This window comes from Polypterus senegalus, chromosome 6, assembly GCF_016835505.1.
Source record: "Polypterus senegalus isolate Bchr_013 chromosome 6, ASM1683550v1, whole genome shotgun sequence".
NCBI lineage: Eukaryota > Metazoa > Chordata > Cladistia > Polypteriformes > Polypteridae > Polypterus > Polypterus senegalus.
In genome coordinates this window covers 2,445,088-2,469,614 of record NC_053159.1, presented here as the reverse complement: position 1 = coordinate 2,469,614, position 24,527 = coordinate 2,445,088, and the positions used below count along the sequence as shown (strand labels likewise).

Sequence of the window (24,527 nt, the reverse complement as noted above, 5' to 3'; positions counted from 1 at the left end):
CTGACGGCTGGCAGATTTAATGACTCTGAGCGCGCAGTCTGTTGGCCTCCAGTCTGATAAATCAACAAGGAGAGTCGTGCTTACAAACGAGTTTCGATTGCATGATCTTAAGTGACAATGACTTCTAAAAGGAGAGACACCACATGGTGACGCTCATCTTGATGTTTTTCCTATCATGAGTTTCACCCTCACTCTTCTGTACCATAAAGTACTAACCGAACTTTATCAGATGCTAAACGACGGGCCGCTTTCTGCCTAACGCAGTTTCAGTTTGCTGAATTTTGAGCCTTCATGAGACGTCCCCACTAAGCGCAGAGCACATCCACTCTCCGTCGTCAGGCGTCCAGCACACCCATCTTCATTTTACACAGTATAACGCCGGAGGACGCGCCACGCTGACTCTGAGAGTTCATAAAGACGTCTTCTCAGAAGTAAAGACACTTTGATCTTTCAGCCGTCCACTTCATCATTTCCAGTAGAGGTCACAATTATGACCCGCAATACAAAGACCGGACTTTGTCACTCGACCAAGGAGTCCATTCAGAATGGCAATTAACGGAGTCTGCTGCTGCGGAAGGGCACAATAAAAGAATGAACAGAAACAGTGAGAGAACTGAAGGAAGACCCCAATCTGTGGACATCAGGGAGTCTGTTGCTGTTGTCCATAGTTTGGGGTCTTCCTTCAATCCTCTCACCATTTATCTCTTTGAATAAACGTGTGGTGCTGGGGTTAGCATTTACTCCTGGGTTAAATGCCAGCCGTGCCACTCTGGCGAGGTCACATCCAGGTGTCTCCCTATGTGTTGGATAGGACGTCACCTCTAGACTGGCACAGTGGGAACGAGCGTGTGTGTGCGCCATGTGACTGACTGGCACCCCATCCACTGTTGACACCAGAGCAGCAGGGACAGGCATCACTTCTGGTGGCCCTCAGTGCGTTAAATTAAAACTTCAACGATAAGTACGGCCCACTGACCTCGCGGCGCATTTTATATAAACTGAAGTCAGATGATTACAGGGTGCATGCAAACCAGCAGATACCCAAACTATACAACTGCCCTCCTCCTCGAGGCCTGGCCGCTCCATCTGAGGTCCCCAAATGAGCAGACGTCGCCTCTCCAAATGTCACCAAGCAAGGCCTAACCTTCTGGGCTGCCATTCTGTGTCCTTCTGTCTGCAAGTCACCGTTGATCAGATTTCACTCTCTGAAGCCGAGCAGGTTTGTACTGCAAACTCTCTTTGATTGCACTCTTCCGTATTTTGCCAACACTGCCCTGGGAGGACAATCCTGCGCATTTATTTTGCGTGGAGGAGAATTTGTGTACACATACAACTGAGTGCTCTTTGCCCCCTGGCAGTTTACGTCTTGTTAGTCGTGCTCTAAGAAAGCCACAAACTGTAAGTATAAAAATCTGAGGGCGGACCACCTAGAACTTCAAGTCATTCTCGTCCACATTGACTTATTAGGCTGTCACTTTTATCCGAGGCCACAACTGCTTCCATTTCTTTTTTGGTTTTCCATCTGGAGCACTGGCAGGTCATGTGACTTGCTCAGGGTCACACAGCGTCAGTGGTGGGATTTGAACCCACAACCTCAGGGTTACCCATTACGTTTGTCTCTGTTTGCGGGCCTGCTCTTAAGGGGGTCGTGTGGGCTTTCACACCCAGCCTTACTTTTGACATTTTTAATACAATTGCGGGATGAGGGTAAACAAATCCATCCATCCATCATGGAGATATGTGCTTTATCCTAACTACAGGGTCACAGGGATCTGCTGGAGCACAGGGCGCAAGGCAGGAAACAAACCCCGGGCAGGGCGCCAGCCCACCGCAGGGCACACACACACACACACTGGGGACAATTTAGAATCGCCAATCCACCTAACCTGCATGTCTCTGGACTGTGGGAGGAAACCAGAGACACGGGGAGAACATGCAGACTCCACGCAGGGAGGACCCGGGAAGCAAACTCTGACGGGTCTCCTAACTGTGAGGCAGCAGCGCTACCCACTGCGCCACCATGGTGCCCTGCTTTATGACGTGCTTCAGAAATTGATTTTGAATGCACTATATGACAGATAGGAAAGGCACTATATAATAGACATATAGACAGACACACTAGATAGCAGAGGCAAAATATAATAGATAGAAATCTGCACTAGATTGAAAGGCACTATATAATACATATATATAGGTAAGAGGCTGTACATAATATATAGAGAGATATTCATCCATTATCCAACCCACTATATCCTAACATAGGGTCACGGGGGTCTGCTGGAGCCAATCCCAGCCAACACAGGGCGCAAGGCAGGAAACAAACCCCGGGCAGGGCGCCAGCCCACCGCAGGGTGCACACACACCCACACACCAAGCACACACTAGGGACAATTTAGGGTCACCAATGCACCTGACCTGCATGTCTTTGGACTGTGGGAGGAGAACCATGCAGACACGGGGAGAACATGCAAACTCCACGCAGGGAGGACCTGAGAAGTGAGCCCGGGTCTCCGTACTGCGAGGCAGCAGCGCTCATCCATTATCCAACCCGCTATACCCTAACATAGGGTCACGGGGGTCTGCTGGAGCCAATCCCAGCCAACACAGGGCGCAAGGCAGGAACAAATCCCGGGCAGGGCGCCACCCCACCGCAAATCTCATTCCTTAATTGTGCAAAAGAGTGGAGGAGGAGGAGAAGACAAAAGACAATTAGAAAGACCGTGCAAAAAAGGGACAGGTTGAGTCGGCCACCTACCGTCACGAAACTGCTCCACGTCGTCGTCAAACACGGCCTCCTTCAGGGCAGTCTTGTCGTAGGCGTTGATTGTGTCGGTGTAGTTGTAAGGGTTGTACTCCCGAGGTCGGGGTCCGGAGAAGGCGCGCGGCGCCGGAGTGTTCAGAAGAGACGTCTTGTTGTCCAGGGCCGTCCTACCACCTTCCACCGTGTCCAGGCCGACGCGAATGTCTGCCATGGGGGAAGCGATTATGCCTTCCCTGCCCACCTACAAAAAGATAAAAAGCGAAAAACGGCCCATGATTAGCGATGTGTGTGTCACTCCATTTGTCGCTGCAGTTCCATGGATTTTGCACCTTTAGTGTTTCTTTATGAAACCCGATGTTTAAAATACAAACTTAATCAGCAGAATTGAACAGGGTCATGGGGAGGGGTGCTGGAGCCTATCCCAGCAGGCATAGCGTGCAAGGCAGGAACAAACCCTGGACAGGGGGCCAGTCCGCCACAGGGCACACAATCCCCCTAAACCTGAGGGTCTCTGGACTGCGGGGGGAGACCTGAGCACCAGACACAGGGAGAACATGCAAACTCCACCCGTGAGAACCTGGGATGTGAACCCTGGTGCTTACTGTGAGGCCGCGGCGGTGCCACCCAATTGTTTCATGTAAAACCTCCATTTCCTGTGCCGCCCGGAGTCTAAACGAGAGCTGCAGCTAAGACCCCCATCTGAACCGAGAGGCCGACCTCTGCTGATTAGCAAGATGAAAGGCCAGGCTGAGAAGCTTTGATCAGACGCCTTCTGACATTGTGGACCTCCGGTGAATTGGTCAATAAATCAGGCCGCGACCTTTCAGGCCATTGAATCAAATGACTTTATGGCCCCATTGTTACAAATTGTACGTGGAGTCAAATTCACAGAATCCTGTGTGGAAAATGAAAAAAAAATGAAACAATTGGGCAAATGCCCCCATAAATTATAGAAATGAATGGCAATAAATACAAATATTCATGTGGGCCAGCCGTTTATTTTTTTTTAATTTCTTCTCTTTTTTGGTTTTTATTCACTCACTCCCAGAAAGAAATGATCATCACTCTCCATCATCCAGCTGCCTTGTAACCCGTCTAACCAGGTCAGGGCGGAGGGGCAGCTGGAGCCAATCCCAGTAAGGCAGGAGCCACACCTGGGCAGGGTGCCAGTCTATCTCTGGGTGAACACACACACACAAATCAATTTAGCAATGCCAGTTCACCTAACCTTAATGTGTTTGGACTGTGGGGGGGGACACCTTATGGACACTAACCATGTGACCGGTTGAGGACAATGTCACACACGCGCGCATGGGAGGCAGCTAAAGGGCCTAAATGACAGCAATTCCACGCCAGACCAGGGGGTGGCGGAGTGCGCTGACCGTTCACGGGAGATTCCGCCTGGCCCCTTGGGTGACGTCACTTCCAGTTCTGGCCATAATGATGTCACTGCAGGTTTCCGGGCCCTTGGATGACGTCACTTCCGGTGTAGACCCCAAAAAAAGAAGGGCCTTCTGGTTCAGGCCCTTTTAATGACGTCACGTCCGGGTCCGAGCCTATGGAAGAAGACCCTTCCGATTCTGGCTTTGATGACTTCATTTCCCTTTCTGGCCTTTAAAGCCGCCATTTTCAAGCTAACTCGGCAGTTTGATCTTGGACTCTGATCTGAGCACATCAGTGCTATCCATTTCCCCATTTGCAGCCAGGTAATATTATACGGGTGGCTGCCCCAAACCCTTTTAATGACTCTCGTCTCTGATTTTTGTGACAACAGGTGACACATTTAAAAACACCTGACGTCTCTTGGCTAATGTGTACCCTCAGGGCCTTTCCTTGCTATCTGTGTGTGTCCCCTGAAGCGGTGCTTTGCTCACCTCCTGTCTGCTTTTCACACTTCCTGTCTTTAATAATCAGCAGCCGCACCACCAGCACTTCAGAAGGAGTCACCCACCTGAAGCTCAGCCAGTACTTGGATGGGAGACCAACTAGGAAAAGCCTGAGCTTCTGCTGGAAGAGGCCAGCAGGGGGCGCTTACCCTGTGGTCTGAATGTGTGGATCCCAATGCCCCGGTGCAGTGACCAGTGACATCCTTCGGATGAAAAGTAAAAGTGAAGTCCTGACTCTCTGTGGTCATAAAAGACCACTGGGCATCCTTCATAAAGAGTAGGGGGTACACTGACGTCTGGGCTAGTCACTCTGGCCCCCTAATCACCCCCTGTCTCTAATTGGCTCTCTCTCTCTCACCACTTCACCAGCTGACAGCTCATGTGTGGTGAGTGTACTTGTGCAAATATGGCTGCCGTCCCATCATCCAGGTGGATATGCCACACATTAGTGGTGGCTGAAGTGACTCCCCACTCATTGAAAGGCTTTGAGTAGTGAGAAAGGCGCTATATAAATGTAAAGAATTATTAGGATTATTATTATTAGTTTGTGAGTACCAGCAGGCAGACCATCTAGGAGAAGCCTGGGAAGAGGTGGGTGTTGGTGAGGCCAGCAGGGGGCGCTCAACTGTGGTCTGAAGGTGTGGATGCCAATGCCCCAGTGCAGTGACAAGTGACATCCTTCGGATGAAGAATTAAAACTGAAGACCTGACTCTCTGTGGTCATAAAAGACCATTGGGCATCCTACGTAAAGAGCAGGGTGTATCCTGATGTCCTGGCTAAACTGCCCACCATGGTTTAGTCTTTCTGGCCCCCTAATCACCCCCTGTCTCTAATTGTCTCTCTCTCTCTTTCACCACTTCACCACCTGACAGCTCATGTGTGGCGTACTTGTGCAAAGATTGGTGCCGTCCAGTCATCCAGGAGGATATGCCACACATTAGACTCCTCACTCATTGAAGGGCTTTGAGAAAGGCGCTATATAAATGTAAAGAATTATTATGATTATTATTATTAGTTTGTGAGTACCAGCAGGCAGACCATCTAGGAGAAGCCTGGGAAGAGGTGGGTGTTGGTGAGGCCAGCAGGGGGCGCTAATCCTAATGGTCTGTGTGTGGATTTTAATGCCCCAGTGCAGTGATGGGCACACTGAACTGTGAAAATGAGACATAAAACCGAGGTCATGTGACTCTGCGGTCATCTTTCATTAAGAGCAGGGTGGTTCCCCATGTTCAGGCTTAATTGTCCACCATTAGGACACTGGCTGCTGAAAATGGGTCCTGGCAGCCATATCTACCAGAAAATGAAACACTAAAGTCTGCGTGTCCAGTCCCTCTGAGCAATCTGATTGGTCAGCTTGGCTTCGGTGACGCAACAAAAGAGGAAGAGCGAGTGTGAGATCCACAAGGAGGAGGCATGCTGGGAGAGCTGGCAAGTATAAAAGGGGACAGGAGGCGGAAAAGACGTCCCAAAAATAATGACAAGCGTCTGAGGAGCAGGCTTAACTCTTAACTCAGGGCGGATGTCAAGAGGAGAGGTTGATTTTGGTAATCAACTATCAATGGGGACAAAACCCACCCACCGTTATGCTTTAGTTGGACTCTCTTTGCTAGGAGGAAAGTTAGCAGCGTTGGCTTGACTGGGATTCCCTGCGCTCACGTGAGTAGCGAGGACAATGACATCTGGCGAGAGGCATAAAGCAAAATACTCCATGGGCGATGTTTTACATATTCTCGCTAAATTGGACTCGAGAGATCAGAAATGAAGGTGAGGTGGCAGCATCAGCGGATTGTGGCGCTGAACAGGTTCGTGTAGCTGACGCACCGACGGCAGTGTTCACCTGGAGGGACTGGCACTTATAATGACAAGACGTAAAAACAGATTGTGATGCACTGTGACTGCGATTTCCTCTGCCAGCCTGGCACACAGTCCTGGCAAAGTGGCAGTCACGGCACACAGCAGAAGACATTTCATGTTGATTTCAGTGTGAACCGATTGCTTTTTGTGCTTTTCAGAAAACTGTGTTTTTTGGAAAAGATATTCAGCTCTCAAAGAGTTGATAATAATAATAATTCTTTGCATGTACCGTACATAGCGCTTCTCTCACCAGTGAGTGGGGAGCCACTTCAGTTTACAGGAAACAGAGCACCTGGGAAGAAACGTGAACACCGAGGGCAAGAGATGGCAAACATTTTTAACTGATTTTATTACCTGCCGGGTACAGCTGGTGTGAATAATAAATAAAAAGTCAGTCATGCCAGCAGTAAGCAGTAATGGCGATTATACAGCACACACTATTAACACCTTGGCGATATTCTGAAACCAATGTAATGGCGTCTGTCCATAATTACACTGTAACTACCATGTAATTACCTGTGCAAGTAGAGTGTAACTAGGAGTTATTACTCCGTACTTACTGTGTAATACAAAGTAGCGTTAATTACTCAGTTGTCATTGTTATTCCACTCTTAATATAATTACAATGTAACAATTTATCACTGATCCAGAAACAAGTGTACTTACATAGTTACGATGTATCTGCACTTTCAAAATGTAATAAAAACATCAGGGTATGCAACTACAACTCTGTAACAGATGTTCCATAGTCTGGGCAATTTTAATGGAGACTGGCCCGGGCACCAACAGGCGGACACCGAAGGTTCAACCACCAGCACCCGGTTATTCATATTTACAAGCGCACACAACCCTGCGCCAAGGACCCTCAAGTCCTGCCCTCTTTTTCCAATGATGCCTCTTCTCCTGACCGCCTCCACTCCACTCCTCCCCTCCAGGCTTCGTCCTCTTCCACCCGACTCCAGCTATCGAATGGAGGGAGGCGGCCCCTTTCATCTTCACCTGGATGTGCTCCAGGTGCCTCCTGGCGTGGCGGAAGTGCCGGCTGAGCACCCGGAAGCACTCTGGGTGTCCCTGGTATTCCTTTCCCCAGGGCTTCACAGGCATCCGGGCGCCCCCTGGCGGTGACCATGGGCTCCCATAGGGTTGAGCTTCCATGCTCTGTTCCCGTGGTCCCCATACCAACCAGTGCGGCTCCCCCCTCGAGGTCCGGAGGAGGTGTAATCCCTCTTCCGGTCCTTCCAGGCGTCCCAGCTGGGTACCAGCCCCAGCCACTCGCCACACTGCATAGGTGTTCGATGATATTTCAAGATCTTTTTTAGATGGTGAAAACACTTTTGCAAAATGGTTAACGCTTTTTTTCAAAATCTGGAGGGGCACTTCCTTAAACATGCGGCCGACCCATTCTTGTAGTTGTGTTCCACTATTTATTGTTGAATTTTTTTGGGCTATTATTATACCCATCCCTAACATAATACTGCCAAACGTGCGTCATTCAATCAAGGTACACAGGGCTGCAGAGCCATTCCAAGCATCACCGGGCACAAGGCAGGAAACAGCCCAGGATGGGAAGCCATCCCATTACAAGGCCCACGTGACAAACAAACCAGCAGTGTCGCTCTGACACACGTGGCCACGTAACCCAACCTACATGTTTGCTTAGGTTTAGGTTTGTTTGGCATATGTGGGTTAACACGGGGTCAACATACAATGAAATGTGTAGGACGAGAAAAACAAGTCACTCAGCCTAGATCCATCCATCCATCCATCCATTTCCTAACCCGCTGAATCCGAATACAGGGTCACGGGGGTCTGCCGGAGCCAATCCCAGCCAACACAGGGCACAAGGCAGGAACCAATCCTGGGCAGGGTGCCAACACACCGCAGGACACACACAAACACACCCACACACCAAGCACACACTAGGGCCAATTTAGAATCGCCAATCCACCTAACCTGCATGTCTTTGGATTGTGGGAGGAAACCGGAGCGCCCGGAGGAAACCCACGCAGACATGGGGAGAACATGCAAACTCCACACAGGGAGGACCCAGGAAGCGAACCCGGGTCTCCTAACTGCGAGGCAGCAGCGCTACCACTGCGCCACCGTGCCACCCTCAATCTAGATCCAATAAAGCTAAATAATAATTAAAAAAAAAATAGCTATATAAAATAAAATGTGTACATTTTAATTCCAAGAGTGTTCTCGTCGAACAACCTATGCAGCTATCACTGCAAGTCTCCAGTAAAACTGCCCAGACTGTGGAACATCTGCTGCATACCCTGATGTTTTTATTACATTTTGAAAGTACAGATACAGTACATCGTAACTACAGTCAAAGTAAAAAGTATTTGAACCCTTTGGAATGATCTGCTTTACTGCATGAACTGGTCATAAAAAGCGATCTGATCGTCATCTACGTCACAGGTCCTGATCCAATGACACTCAGAAAATTCTCCTCTTTCTTGTCTTCATTTTACAAACCCATTCAACGGTCACAGTGGGAGTGGAGAAAGTAAGTGAACCTTGGGATTGAATAACTGGCTGACCCTCCTTTGGCAGCAATGACCTCAACCAGGCGCTTTCTGTAACTGCCCCCCCTTCTTCCCAGCAGACCTGCCTTAACTCTTCATATTCTTTGCTTGTCTTCTGTGTGTGGCTCTCTCTCGTCAAGTCATTCAATAGGATTGAGGTCTGAGCTCTGACTGGGCCGCTCCACAAGGCCCAGTTTGTTCTTCTGAAGCCATCGTGCTGTGGATTTGCTGAGATGTTTGGGCTCGTTGTCTTGTGCATCACCCAGCCTCTTCTGAGCTTAAGTTGACGGACAGACACCCTCGCATTATCCTGGAGAATTTGTCGATAAACTTGTGAATTCATTTTCCCCTCAGTGATGGCAGGCTGTCCAGGCCCTGATGCAGCAAAGCAGGCCCAAATCCTGATGTTCCCTCCACCATCCTTTACTGTAGGGATTTTGTTTTGATGTTGATATGCGGTGCCCTTTTTACGCCAAATGAAGGTCTGCTTGTTCCTCCCAAATAGTTCAATTTTAGTTTCATCACTCTACAAAACATTTTCCCAGTGTCCAAGAGCTCGTTCAGCGATGTTCTTTTGTGCTATCAGGGGCTTCCTTCCTGGTGTCCTGCCATGGACTCCTTTCTTGTTCAATGTTTTGCGTATAGTTGACTCGTAAACAGAGATGTCAGCCAGTTCTGATGACTTCTTCAAGTCCTTGGCTGTCACTCTTGGGTTCTTCTTTACCTCATTGCTGACTTTGCGTTGGGGTCATCTGGGCAGGGCGCCCACTTCTAGGCAGAGTAGCCACAATACCAACTGGTCTCCATTTGTAGACAACTTGCCTAACAGTAGACTGGTGAAGATCTCAGATCTCTGAGATGACTTTGTAACCCTTGCCAGCCTCATGTAGATGAACAATTCTCCATTGTAGCTCTTTTGTGCGAGGCGTGATTCCCATCTTGTCAAAAGCTCAAACTCAAACTTTATCGTGTTTTTTTTTATCAATGCAAGTCATTCTGGGCCGCACCTCTGAACTCGTCTCATTAAACGGACTCCATGTGTGCTAAATTTGAACTTCAATGAGCTTTTTAAAAGGTCGTTAGCTCGGGGTCACTTACTTTATCCAACCTTCAGTTTCACAGTTTGAATGATTTATTCAATATGGTCACAAATTCTCTACAAATCTGTGTATCTTTAGTTCTAGGCGACGGTGTGTGTTCATTATTGGGGCTGACATGACGATACGACCAGGTGTTATATGGGAATTAGACACAAATAGAGAGAATTCCTAGGCGTTCACATACTTTTTACTTGGACTGTATGTACAGTAAGCACACTTGTTTTTGGATCAGTGATAAATTGTTACATTGTAACGATATCAACTGTGGAGTAGCAACGAGAACTGAGTAATTAACTATAGCGTTACTTTGTATTACACAGTAAGTACGGAGTAATAACTCATAGTACTTCTACAGGTAGTAGTTACCATGTAATTATGGGCCCTTAATGTAAAGCGTTACCGAGAACTTCTATCAAAAACACAAACGCTTCTGGGGGACCCCAAACTTGACATTTTTTGCTCATCAAATCATGAGCGTTGATCCCGCTTTACGCAGACCACCGCTGCTGACTGAGATGCTAGTAAATGTGAACTTACGCCGTCGTCTTTCTTGCCGTCCCGCCGAATCGGCTCGTTGAGATCCTCCTGGCTGCGGTAGCTGAAACTCTGGATGGCTTCTGTCACGCCGCGCAGCGAGCTGTAGATCTCGTCAGAGTTCATGTTCTCCGTGTCATAGTCAAGCATGCTTAGACAAACAAACAAAAAAAAGAGAAAATTACGCATCGAGTCACTTCCCGGCACGCCAGTGAAATGGCACACATGCTGGTTTATTTTTTGGCGTTGTGGCGCCATGAATTAGGTTGTTCCCAAGCACATTTTCTACGCCGAAACTCATTGCGCCTTTTCCAAAAAGCGATTGGCGGTAAACTTCCACTTGAGTGGTTCGAGTCAACATCTCGGGTCACGGCAAGCAGTTGGTACGCAGAAACTGTGCCCACATCCGCATGATTAAAAGCTCAGAATGAAGCGACTGGACGAACTCATTTCAGCTTGAGGGGCAAATTTAGGTCGCAGAAAGGCGAAGGTCGTCCAAATCCTGCAGCCAGGCTTGGCTCCAAACCCAATTCAGAACGAACCGACGGCGGGCCTTCTTCAGATTTTACCAAAGGTGGCCACCGTGGGCTTCGACTGAGTGGCGTACAAACTGCCGCCTGCCTGCCCGCCGCGCGTCTTTTTCTTTCAGATCCAAATTATTTGATTTTTTTTGGTTTCCCCTCCCAGTTTAAATTCCTTATTTTTGCCGTCTGCCCAAATGATTTGATCCTCAGTGCCGTCGGTTAGATTGGATGTAGAGAGTGATCTGCTACTGGGAACATCCCCGTTTGAACAAATACAAAATGAGAGGAGCGTTAGTGGCAGGTGAGAGAAACAGTCAAGGCCGAAATCAAAAGTGAAATACAAAACTGGGAACGAAAGCCACTGGAAAAGAAATCAAAGCAAAACTCATGCAGATGAATGCAGACCATGGAAACAGTTAGTAGAGGACACAGCATGAAGACTAGAGGGCTGAACCATAAAGGGGTGTCACAATATTCACTCCTCTCCCTTAAATCGTCTGCCCACACCTCAGACGGCTCTAATAAGACGCTTGAGAAGATCCGTTCGCCCTACGAGAATTGGACGTCGGCCACGCTGGCTGACTGGCGCCGTCTGCTCGCTACGCTCAGGGATTATGTGACAGGAAAACGCACAAGCCAGGCGACTGGACTGAAATGTGTGCCGACGCAAGGCTCAAATGAGCGTCAGGCGGCCATTTTCTAACAAACAGACCTCCTTTGTGAAGCGCCTCCAAGTCCACTCATTCATCTTCTAACACCTACCTAGGACTGGGCTGTGGGGGGGGCAACAGTCCTAACAGTGGGACCCAGACGTCCCTAACCCCAACTTGTGCTGACATCTGTGGTCCCCCTTGGAGTTTCGCTGATTCTGACGTTCCCGTATTTCCCCCCCTGGAGTTTTGCTGTTTGGTTGGCCGCTCGTTCTTTCATGCGATTTCCACCGATTCCCCAGGACCGGGCAGCAGGGAGGGGGGCTACAGTCCTAACAGTGAGACCCAGAAGTCCCTTACCCCAGTTGCAGTTGCCAACTCACGCTAAGCTATTCCCAGGCCATTTGGGGGATGCAATACTTCCAGACAGCTCTGGGTCTTTCTCGGGGTCTCCTCCTCTGCAGTGAAGGTGGCTGTGGGGTGTGTGCAACCAATCAAATCAATTAGCTCCTCTCGATGTGGAGGGTCAGTGCGCTACTCTCCCAGATGTCTGTGCTTTCTACCCTGCCACCCCACGGAGTGCCAATCCCATTCTTTCTGTCATCATCCAAAGTTCAGGACCTCAGGTGAGGTGGGGACGTCAACCGACTGGTAAAACAAGAGCGTCACCTTCTGGCTCATCTCCTTCTTCGCCGATATGGATTGTGGTGAGGAGCGGGGTGAGTCCACCTGTCATTCAAACAGACCCTTTTCCTCCCCTCTCATCCTCCGAGAGCAACGTCTCCCACCCATCCAAGAACAGTTTGGCGACCAACAATGATGGAGCACCGGGCCGTTAAGGCCAAAGTGACAACTGAGTGGGGTCAGGGAACAAAACAACGACATTTGGGGTCCATGGCCAGGAAACTCCCCAGACCTTCATAATCCCATTAAGAGGCGGGTGGGCAAACAAAAACCCCAAATTCTGATTCTGCAAGAGTGGGCGGCGGCCATCAGTCAGGATTTGGCCCAGAAGTTGATTGGCAGACAGCATGCCAGGGTGAATTGAAAAAGAAGGGTCAACACTGCAAGGAGGGACTCTTTACATAAACTGAATGTAATCTTCTATACGAGGTGTGATCAACAAATATGGCGAATGTTTTAAAAAAGAAACGTTTATTGCAGTAAAAGATTTACAACTACTAGTCCTCCTCCACTTCGAACGCAACGCTCCTGCCACTTTGTGAAGCAGTTCTGCAAGTTTTCTTTTGAGAGGGTCTTTAGTTGGGCTGTCATGGCTGCTTGGATGTCCTCAGTTGATTGAAATCGTTTGCCATTCAGGGTCATTTTAAATTTAGGGAACAGCCAGAAGTGGCACGCTGCCAGATCCGACGAATAAGGTGGGTGCGGACACAGCGTAATGTTTATATTCGACAGAAATTGTCGTACTAGAAGGGATGTGTGACGAGGGGCGTTGTCACGATGAAGAACGAAACCATTTCAACATCTGATGCTGAAGGACGTCCTGATCTTTTCTCGTCTTTAACCGAGTCAGATCCATTACGAAATCGATCACACCAATCGTAAACAGTCTTCATTGTCGGTGCAGCGTCACCATAAACTGATTTTAACATCTCACGGGTTTCCTGGGCTTTTTTTTGCAATTTGAAACAAAACTTCATGTTAATGCGTTGCTCGATATCCGTTATTAACGACTGAGAGCATCAAACGAGTTGAAAAGTGTCACAAACTCGGCTCTAGGATGGACATGACATTCAATTGTTCCGCGTTGCTCTTGGATGGTGCGCTGCATCGACATTCACCCTACCTTTTGATCACACCTTGTAGATACAGAAGTCAATGCGTGTGTGTGTGTGTGTGTGTGTGTGTGTGTGTTCCAGCATCACTCCCGAACGGCTGGAGCCTGTTTCTCATTGGTCGACTACAATCAACCCTAACCCACCCCCTTCTGGGTCTTGATCTTATGGTCTTGTATGCACGTCATCATCCAGTTGACCAGGGGTGGGCAGCGTCGGTCCTGGAGGGCCGCAGGTTTTCATTCCAACCCAATTGTTTAATTAAATCTCACACCTTATTTCATTTTATGGCTTGCTAGTCTGCAATGTAAGGTTCTTTTCCAAGGACGTCATCCAAATGATTTGAAGCCTAAAACGTTTGATTTTCAGTCGGTCACATTTTCTATTAAGTGTTTTGTTAATTCAAACTGTGCAAGATGAACCCACAGAGATGGAAATGGAAACAAGCGAGATGGAGAAGTGCTGGCTGCTTTGTCATTGACATCTTATTGCTAATAAGGAGCCATTAAAACACAGTGAATGGAGCTCTTTAAGACTGAAATAAGAAATTAAGGGTGGGGAACCGTAACAAGCGAGACCACGAAAATGAAGCATCAAAATGTCACTTGAGCAATGAGGGCGTCATCAGCAATAGTCGACTTCTCATTAAGAAACTGGGCTGGAACAAAAACCTGCAGCCACTGCGGCCCTCCAGGACCAACGCTGCCCACCCCTGCAATTGACTCTCGGCACGACCACCAGAGGGCGAGCTGCCAGCCTTCTGTAAGTCAGAGCGCCACCACTGCCACCGTGCCCGCCTGGTACTTTTGAAATGAAATCGAGTTGGCCGTTTCAGAGCATCAACTGGATGATAACATACATACAAGACTATGGCATTAACATTTAGAGATATCTCAAAATCAATTTCAGATATCTTAAAATCTAATGTACTTTTAAAGATATCTGAAACTAGCTTTGCGATATCTTAAAATAATTTTCTTTACATTTTAATCTTAAACCTGCAATACATTTTGAGATCTCTTTAAAGGGATTTCAAATATATTTTCAAATATCACAAAATAACCGCGCCTGCACTTCAAGATATCTTCAAGTGAATGTTCAGATCTCTTAAATTGACCTATCATGCATTTCAAGGTAGCTCAAAAAAATCATTTCCTGTACAAATGTCTATTCTTTCAATGGGACTTCCTGTTTATTATAAGATATCTTAAGATGTACAGTATTTGGGATATCTTTAAAAGAGCAGGACGTCACATGGAGATACCTGGAAATGCATTTTAGAAATCGCAAACTGAATTACACATACAGTGGTGTGAAAAACTATTTGCCCCCTTCCTGATTTCTTCTTCTTTTGCATGTTTGTCACACAAAATGTTTCTGATCATCAAACACATTTAACCATTAGTCAAATATAACACAAGTAAACACAAAATGCAGTTTTAAATGATGGTTTTATTATTTAGGAGAAAAAATCCAAACCTACATGGCCCTGTGTGAAAAAGTAATTGCCCCCTTGTTCAAAAATCACCTAACTGTGGTGTATCACACCTGAGTTCAATTTCCTGATTACTGCCACACCTGTTTCAATCAAGACATCACTTCAATAGGAGCTGCCTGACACAGAGAAGTAGACCAAAAGCACCTCAAAAGCTAGAGGTGAACCTGAACCTAATAACTGGTTGGGCAGCAATAACTGCAATCAAGCGTTTGCGATAACTTGCAATGAGTCTTTTACGGCGCTCTGGAGGAATTTTGGCCGACTCATCTTTGCAGAATTGTTGTAATTCAGCTTTATTTGAGGGTTTTCTAGCATGAAGCGCCTTTTTAAGGTCATGCCATAGCATCTCAATTGGATTCAGGTCAGGACTTTGACTAGGCCACTCCAAAGTCTTCATTTTGTTTTTCTTCAGCCATTCAGAGGTGGATTTGCTGGTGTGTTTTGGGTCATTGTCCTGTTGCAGCACCCAAGATCGCTTCAGCTTGAGTTGACGAACAGATGGCCGGACATTCTCCTTCAGGATTTTTGGTAGACAGTAGAATTCATGGTTCCATCTATCACAGCAAGCCTTCCAGGTCCTGAAGCAGCAAAACAACCCCAGACCATCACACTACCACCACCATATTTTACTGTTGGTATGATGTTCTTTTTCTGAAATGCTGTGTTCCTTTTACGCCAGATGTAACGGACATTTGCCTTCCAAAAGTTCAACTTTTGTCTCATCAGTCCACAAGGTATTTTTCCAAAAGTCTTGGCAATCATTGAGATGTTTCTTAGCAAAATTGAGACGAGCCCTAATGTTCTTTTTGCTTAACAGTGGTTTGCGTCTTGGAAATCTGCCATGCAGGCCGTTTTTACAGGCCAGTCTCTTTCTTATGGTGGAGTCGTGAACACTGACCTTAATTGAGGCAAGTGAGGCCTGCAGTTCTTTAGACGTTGTCCTGGGGTCTTTTGTGACCTCTCGGATAACTCGTCTCTGCGCTCTTGGGGTCATTTTGGTGAAGGTTCACCACTGTTCCATGTTTTTGCCATTTGTGGATAATGGCTCTCACTGTGGTTCGCTGGAGTCCCAAAGCTTTAGAAATGGCTTTATAACCTTTACCAGACTGATAGATCTCAATGACTTCTGTTCTCATTTGTTCCTGAATTTCTTTGGATCTTGGCATGATGTCTAGCTTTTGAGGTGCTTTTGGTCTACTTCTCTGTGTCAGGCAGCTCCTATTGAAGTGATTTCTTGATTGAAACAGGTGTGACAGTAATCAGGAAATTGAACTCAGGTGTGATACACCACAGTTTGGTGATTTTTAACAAGGGGGCAATTACTTTTTCACACAAGGCCATGTAGGTTTGGATTTTTTTTCTCCCTAAATAATAAAAACCATCATTTAAAAACTGCATTTTGTGTTTACTTGTGTTATATTTGACTAATGGTTAAATGTGTTTGATGATCAGAAACATTTTGTGTGACAAACATGCAAAAGAAGAAGAAATCAGGAAGGGGGCAAATAGTTTTTCACACCACTGTATCTAAAAATGCATCTGTTTGAAGATATCTCAAGTAGATTTCAAGATATCTTGAAATGATATGCTGCACATTTTCCGATATCTCAAAATATCTTGAAATCTATTTGAGATATCATACACTGCATTTTTAGATATCTGTAATTCAATTTGCGATTTCTAAAATGCATTTCCAGATATCTTAAAATTCATTTTGAGATTTCTCTAAATGTTCATTTAGCTCGCCATAAAGACCGCAAGACAAGCACATTAGTGAGTCTTCATTGTTTGGTAATTTATTTTTATTTTTAAAGTTGCATTTTTTTTTTTATTAGATTTTTCGTAATTAAAAAAACCCCATTATTTTCTGACGTGCTTGTCATTCTACATAAACGTCTGACAAGAAGTTCTAGAAAAGCGGGAGCAGCAGACTTGGCAAACACCAACACTTCTCCAGACGTCTGTCCCCGACCGCACATTCCAACAGATCGTGAGCGCCGAGGTCCCGTCAGCCCGCCTTAGTCACGTCACGTAGCCCTCAGCCAGTTTCTTTCTATTTCTTTCATTGTACAGCAGGACGTACTGCAGTTTATGAAAGCAAATGGTGGGCACTGTAAATTGCGCGGTGTGTGTGCACAGACAGAGGCGCAACACATGTGTAGGTCTAATAGTACAGACTGGACACTACGGACACCAGACCCTAAAGTCCACCAGACCACCCCCCCGGCTTCCAAACGGGCATCAAACGGCACTGACTGCACTTGAAACTCTGCCCACTGGCTGGCTAAGCACGTCTACTTCAGCTCTGAGCCGGCGATACTGTGACACCCCAGTTGCAGCTCGGTGGTCCCGTGTTACCTGGGAGAGTAAGAGCGCCTCAAGGCCTTGTGGCAGGGCGGGGCGGGGATGGAGTGAGTCTGAGGAGGGGGGGGCGGGTGCTTTGACAGCCCATCAGCACTCCAACCCCAAAAGCGACTGCAGCCACAGAGCAGACGGGGAGGAAGAAGAAGAAGAAGAAGAAGAAGAAGAACAAGAAGGGAGAGGGCGACACGGAAAAGGTGGAGAGAGAAAAAGAGGAAAAGGGGGAGAGAAAGAGAAAAAGAAACTAAAGTCGGAGCGGCTCATTAGGGGCATGCGCTTGTTAAGAAGCAACTCAGAAACAAGACAAGCGCACGCCATCGGCACACAAATCACACAATCAGGTCAGGAGCACAACGTCCTTAACGGACCACCTCTTGGCTTACAGCCGTCACTCTTTGACACTCTATTGTTTTTTTTTTCAATCCCCTTTGTTCAGCCCGAGTGGTCTCGGCCTTTCTGGAGGATTTGTCTCTACAGCCACAATTTGAGTCTTCTTACATTCCTTCAGACATTTTATGAGGACCACAGAAACAACAAACATGAAAACTGGAAGGGAGTAAAACAGCAGACAAGCGAATGTTTAGGGAGTCGCCTGGCGATTCAAAGAGTTGTGTATAGAAATCATTTTAATTACATTTGCGGGTTTACTAAACACGTCCTGAAACGAGAAGAGCGGTAAACTTGGTTTGACCTCGAAGGACAGGCCCTGAAAGCGGCTCAAACCGGCGGGCAAATCGGAGAGAACAGAGTGACAGCCTGGCACCCGGCGAGGGCCCCGTCTGAAAGGGCACACGGCGTCACCTCGGGTCGCATCTCAGCTTTACGTTAAGCAAAAGGACGCGTTCCGCTCCTCCATCCCCACAACTCACTCTTTATAGCATTGAAAATGCGGAGTCACGTTGCCTTAGTGCCAAATGGGAGGAGTGGATTCCGTTTCTCTTTTGATTCAGTGGGTGGCACACTGGCATAAGCACTACAGCTTCAAAAATGCATCATGCCAGCTTTAAGCCCTGCCTGATCTGCCCTGTGACCGTCCTGCCTCCCCTTCCAGGATCCGCCGCACTCCCGCCACCTACAGACGATCTCAGACCACCACCGCTGTATTGATCGTGCGGACGAGTCGGAGCCCAGGGAGGCTAGTGGGGGACTTCGGGATCGACACCAACAAGACCCAAGAGCGGGTGGCAGCCTACCAAGGAGCCCCTGAGACCTGTCACTAGGTGGGAGTGGAGGTGCTGCAGAGCGGGGGTCCACAGGAACGGCAAACTAGACTGGCGCTGTATAAGGAGACAATACTTCAAATTTCAGGCATTAAAGACCACTCTGTGCTTACTGGGATAGGCTGCGGCCCCCCGAGACCCTGCTCAGGACTCAGTGGGTTTAGAAAATGGGCTGTGGGGGAGAACATGTAAATTCAACACAGAATCGAGCCCAAGTGCTGCCATGTTGTTACATAAAAGATCAAATAAGGGAAACCACAAACAGACAAAACATTTAACACAACAACGATGATGACATCTCGCCTGAAGAAGGGGCCCGCATATTGTAATCTTTTTAGTCAGCCAATGAAAGGGTTTTCCTCTACATTCATAATGGCTAAGACGGTACAACACCCTAGTGCTACACACAACAAGCAAAATACTTTGAATGCAAATGCAGTTCACGCAGCACAACGCACAGGCGACCAGGAGCCATTAACTACTGTGGAGGAGGAAGGCCACTAACTACAGCGGGACAAGGCACTTTAGGCAACAACATTCAAAGCTCCTTAACTTAGGAATGGCACATCATGCGAGTGCAGAAGGCCACTCGAGGGACGAGACGCCGCCGAACAGGAGCAGACCCTCTCTAAGTGGAAGCGAAGCAGTGCTGACAACGGTCATCAGGCCTTCCATGGCAAAGCCACTGTGCGTCACTAAACGGTGACAGCCAACTGCTGGTGATGAGCAGAATCCCGAGGAGCAAACACTACAGCGGGGAGCATTAATGTGGTCGAGCGCAAAACTAACTCAAAAAAATGACAAGTCAACAAAGTAGAGAATGAGTGCACACTGGAAAAAACGAAGACGACTACCCACTACTGTGACAACTGGCAAACACTGTGCCCCCAAACACTTCATTTTGGAGTGTCGGTAGAAATTCAAGGCAGCTTATTATCAAGCAGCCATCCTCTACAAAGAGAAACTGACCTCAGATAAGATGAGAAGCTGTTTTATTAAGAATTCTGCCTCAACATTAATCCTCCATTAAAGCAGACAGCTGGCCGGCACTCACCGAATTGACCGTATGGTGGACGTGATTTAAAAATACTTCATATGTCTAGATTTACTCATATCATCTACCTGTACTTACTGACCTGCGTATGTCTCCTTGTGTATACTGCTACCTGTAAACTGAAATATCATCGAGATGTACAGCACATGGCACCTCAGCGTCTATCTACGGCGCTCCACTCTACGACCTGCACGTTCTGCTCTTTGATGTTGCTGCACAAGGACAATAAAGTTGAATCTCATCAAATGTGATGTGATGTAATCGAATCTGATCTATTCTAATGTAATCTGATGTAAAATGTAATTGAATGTAATGTGATTGAATCAAATCTAATCAAACTGAATGTAATGTAATCTAATCGAAAGTAAGGTAACATGACGGAATGTGATGTAATGTAATCTAATCCAATCTAATCTAACCTTTAATGTAATGTAATCTAGTCTAATGTAAAATATAATTGAATGTAATGTAATGTAATTGAATCACATCTAATCAAATTAAATTGAATGTAATGTAATGTGACGTAATCTGGGTCCTCCCTGCGTGGAGTTTGCATGTTCTCCCCGTGTCTGCGTGGGTTTCCTTCCACAGTCCAAAGACATGCAGGTTAGGCGCATTGGTGGTCCTAAATTGTCCCTATTGTGTGCTTGGTGTGTATATATGTGTGTGTGTGTGTGCCCTGTGGTGGGCTGCCCGGGGTTTGTTTCCTGCCTTGCGCCCTGTGCTGGCTGGGATTGGCTCCAGCAGACCCCCGTGACCCTGTAGTTAGGATATAGCGGGCAGGATAATGGATGGATGGATGTAATCTAATCTGATCTAATCTAATGTAATGTGACGTAATGTAACCTAATCAAACGTATTGTAATGTAATGTAATCTAATCGAAAGTAAGGTAACATGACACGTCCAAAGCTGTCGATTTTTCTGTTGGCGACCTGAGCAGATCGACATTACTGAGGCCTTCGCCGTTCTTTATTTTCACGTACTGTATGATGGACGCAGCTTTGCTGGGGCTGTGTGGCTCATTTTGTATCTCATTAGAATTAAGAAAACAGAAACAGTTAGGGGGTCCGAGTCTTCAACAGCAACTCAATTGAAATGAAGGCAAACAAAGTGACGTAGCAGCAAAAGCGGGTCACTAATGAAGGAAATGGTTAGGATGACAACCAGCAGCCCTCCTCAACAGGCGTGGGAGACCCCTGGACTGAACCCTGCACTGTACGTACAACTCTCATCTCTTGGGGGCGTTTATTCAAAATGCTCTTTGATTTTGCCAGTGAAGCTTCACACCGCATACACCAGTGGGAATTTCTAACGTGGCAGAAGGAGAGCAGCCACTTGTCCCCAAAACCTTCGAACCAAACGGGATGAACGCAAGCAGACATCACGCGCCCTTTGTTTTACGAGGCAAACCGATTTTGTTTTACTATATTTTCTTTTGTATTCTTGTGCTGCACTGATTACACTCTGCGTGGCTTACGCCGTTTAGGGTGAAGCTCAATGACAGGACGACTACGCTGTCTGTCTGTGGTTTCTTACTGGGGTGGGGGGCCGATTGCGGACTTCTTTACTTTGAATTCATGTTGACTCTTACTGTCGTGGTTCTCATGTTAAACTTATTTGTCTGATTGAGTCTTGCTGGTTTTGCTTCGCTCTCAAATGAAAGGAATAAAAGAAAATGGTCTCCTAATGAGATGTCTCAAATGTACAAGTAAACACGAGCGACAAAAAGGACCCAACAGTTACAACCGGATGATGTTTTAGATACTCAATTAAGTGCGTTAAAAAAAACTCTAGGATGAATCATGTTAAACGTTCCATATTTGATTAAATGTAAAGGAGCGTCCAGATGGACGTATAGAGACCTCGCTGTCTTCAATGTGTGGTTTGGAGAAAGTCAAAGAAATACATTAGAACAGCAGAACAATCGCGATGAGAGCAGGCCACTCAGCCTAATCCACGTCACTCCACAAAACAACATCAAGTCGGGTTTTGAGACCCCGTAAAGTCCTGCTGCCTACCCACTACTTGGTCACCTAGGAATTGCAGCACATTAAGGTTCACACATCAAAATGCCATCAAAGTATTTCAAGTGTCCATTACATGTCTGCTGTTCCTCAGTTGTTTAAGAAGTACAAATGCTACCCTGGGGACTTTAGGGTCCTCTACAAGACTCCGTGTCCCCAAATAGGCCAATATGAACTGGCAGTACCACAGAACTCCAAACCGCGCCCTCCATCCTGATGAAAAAGAAGTTCTGCGTATTTATTACCAACTCGGAAAACTCCCCGTATTCTCAGTATGACTACAAGCACACAATGGACATCTGCACATTCATCAGACCGGACCCTCACCACGTCATATCCAGCACGTGGCAGGAAGCAACCTTAGACAGGACGCTAGTCCACAGTGGGGCAACTCTGTCTGGCAATGAAATGACACAATGACGTCTGCACCGCTCCAGCAACGATGGCGCGCATCCACTGAAAGCACCAAAATCCCTAGAAGTGCAGCCTCTCCACAAGAAAAAAATGTTGTTACCTGAAACAATTAGTGTGTCTCCCAGAAGGACTGACAATGTGAAAAGATATACAAATGACACCGTTATACAGTCCACAGTATTAGGTCAAAAAACAATCAAAGGGTCAGACGTTCAGACATTAAAGGTGCCTTCATTTCTAAAAAAGATTCATTTGACAATTCAATGAGAACACTTTTCATTTCTCTTAATGCTCTGCGCCATCACAGTACTTACTACACAAAGACGCTTACCTTGGTGACAGCCCCCCATGGGAACAGTTGGTGGGAGAAGTCAAGGGGCTAGTCCTGCTGGGGGCATGTCGGGAAGGGGTCCGTCCGAGGGTATTGCTGGGTGAGCCCTACATTTGGAAAGGAAGATTTGTTCAAATGAAATATACAGTCAGCCATAGACTCCAACAAATCCAAGTGAAAAATGAGTTACAACATTTGGAGGACTAAACATATACAGTTACATTATAAATATATATATAATATAATATATCACGTAAAGTATACTGTATATACTGTATACACGGACACAGATATTAACAGGTAACACTCTCAGCCACTCATTTCTGATCCCTTCACCCAAATGAGGGTCTCTGTGCAGGAAATCAAACCATCTCATCGTACACAGCGCCACTCACAGCAGAGAAACGTAAGGAGAAAGGAGACATTCAGAGGCAAAAAGCAGCAGAAATATAAAAAAACAAAAAGATACAAGCTCACAGATATTAAAGGAATAGTTAGAATGACAGACAGATAGATTGATGAAAGTATAGTATGACAATGATACAAACTCACAGGTCAAATAATATGATCAATTAATCAATAGAGAGATAAATAGATATGGTAGGCACTACGTGATAGATAGATAGATAGATAGATAGATAGATAGATAGATAGATAGATAGATAGATAGATAGATGTGAAAGGCACTATATCATAGATAGATAGATAGATAGATAGATAGATAGATAGATAGATAGATAGATAGATAGAGTGAAAGGCACTATATGATAGATAGATAGATAGATGTGAAAGGCACTATATCATAGATAGATAGATAGATAGATAGATAGATAGATAGATAGATAGATAGATTGATTGATTAATTGATTGATTGATTTTGTCACAATGATACAGGCTCACTAGACAAACAATACAATCAATTAATAGAAACATAAATAAATAAGTAATAAAGACATTTGCAGAGACAGTAAACTTAAAAGAATATAAGCACTGAATTGTCTGATAGTGGCAGGCAGGAAGGACCCCCAGAGGCATTTCTTTGCCCACTCTGGAGGCCTTGTTGAATGTCATTCTGTGCCACTGTATGCTGCAATATGGTGTATGGATGGTAGGACAATAAAGCCACTTGACTCGACTGTGACTTAAGCAGTAAAGAAGATGTGCGACACTCCTGAACACTACAGAGAGCTCCATCCTGACAGACATGGAGCTTGTGGATGATCGTTGATGGCCGAGTCGCTGTTGGGTATGCTGTCCAGAAAACTCCTGAAAGCTCAGTGCGGAGCTCCTGTGTCAAGAACAACATGCAAATAAATATGAAGCCCAGGGTATTACCTGCCAATCCACCCAGCCCTTTTTTCATCTGCAAGCCTAACCAGCTTGTTCCTTCTATTTCTATCCAAATCATTTCTATATATTAAAAACAGCAGTGGCCCCAGCACTGCCCCCTGCTGGATGCCGCTCTTAACATCAGCCAATCCTGAGAAGGTTCCTCACCCCGTCACCCTCTGCTCCCTGTGTCTGAGCTCCCACTTCTTTTAGTCTGATGCCCACACCCTCTCACGTGGCCATCTATTAAATGCCTTCTGAAACTCCAGATAAATAATACCATGTGCTCCACTCTGGTCGTATCCTTTTCTTGCTTCCTCATAGAATTCCATCCTTCATCATCTGAACCCACGCTGACAGTTCAGTAAAACTCCAGGTGTTGCTCAATCTTATCCTTAATAATTCCTTCCATGAATTTTCCTGTGTTGCATGTTAGGCTTATATAGTTGCTTGGATCTGCCCAGTCACTCTTTTTATATAATGGAATAATATTTGTCATTTTCCAGGCCTCTGGAATTTCCCCAATGCACAGTGACCTCCTAATATGTCATGGAGTCATATGTGTACCTCCTTCAGCACTCTGCGATGAATGTGACTTGTTAGATCTGAGCAGCTCTTCTCCCTCTATAGCCGACTCCTGGTCTCCTACAGCAATGT

General features: G+C 46.4%; 1 protein-coding gene across 30 annotated transcripts in view; it reads right to left on the bottom strand.

Moving 5' to 3' along the window:
• clasp1a (cytoplasmic linker associated protein 1a) overlaps nucleotides 1-24,527 on the bottom strand; it is a 317,477-nt gene that overhangs the window by 36,016 nt on the left and 256,934 nt on the right. For 16 of the 30 annotated variants that reach the window (XM_039755243.1, XM_039755246.1, XM_039755254.1 and 13 more), the window contains 4 exons: nucleotides 22,542-22,648; nucleotides 17,494-17,610; nucleotides 10,671-10,818; nucleotides 2,756-3,002 (listed from right to left, as the gene is read on the bottom strand). In XM_039755243.1, the coding sequence (XP_039611177.1) occupies nucleotides 2,756-3,002; nucleotides 10,671-10,818; nucleotides 17,494-17,610; nucleotides 22,542-22,648 (619 nt within the window). Of the gene's footprint in view, nucleotides 1-2,755; nucleotides 3,003-10,670; nucleotides 10,819-17,493; nucleotides 17,611-22,291; nucleotides 22,341-22,541; nucleotides 22,649-24,527 lie in introns of those variants that run through there. The other 14 variants (XM_039755255.1, XM_039755260.1, XM_039755261.1 and 11 more) reach the window with 2 other exon arrangements.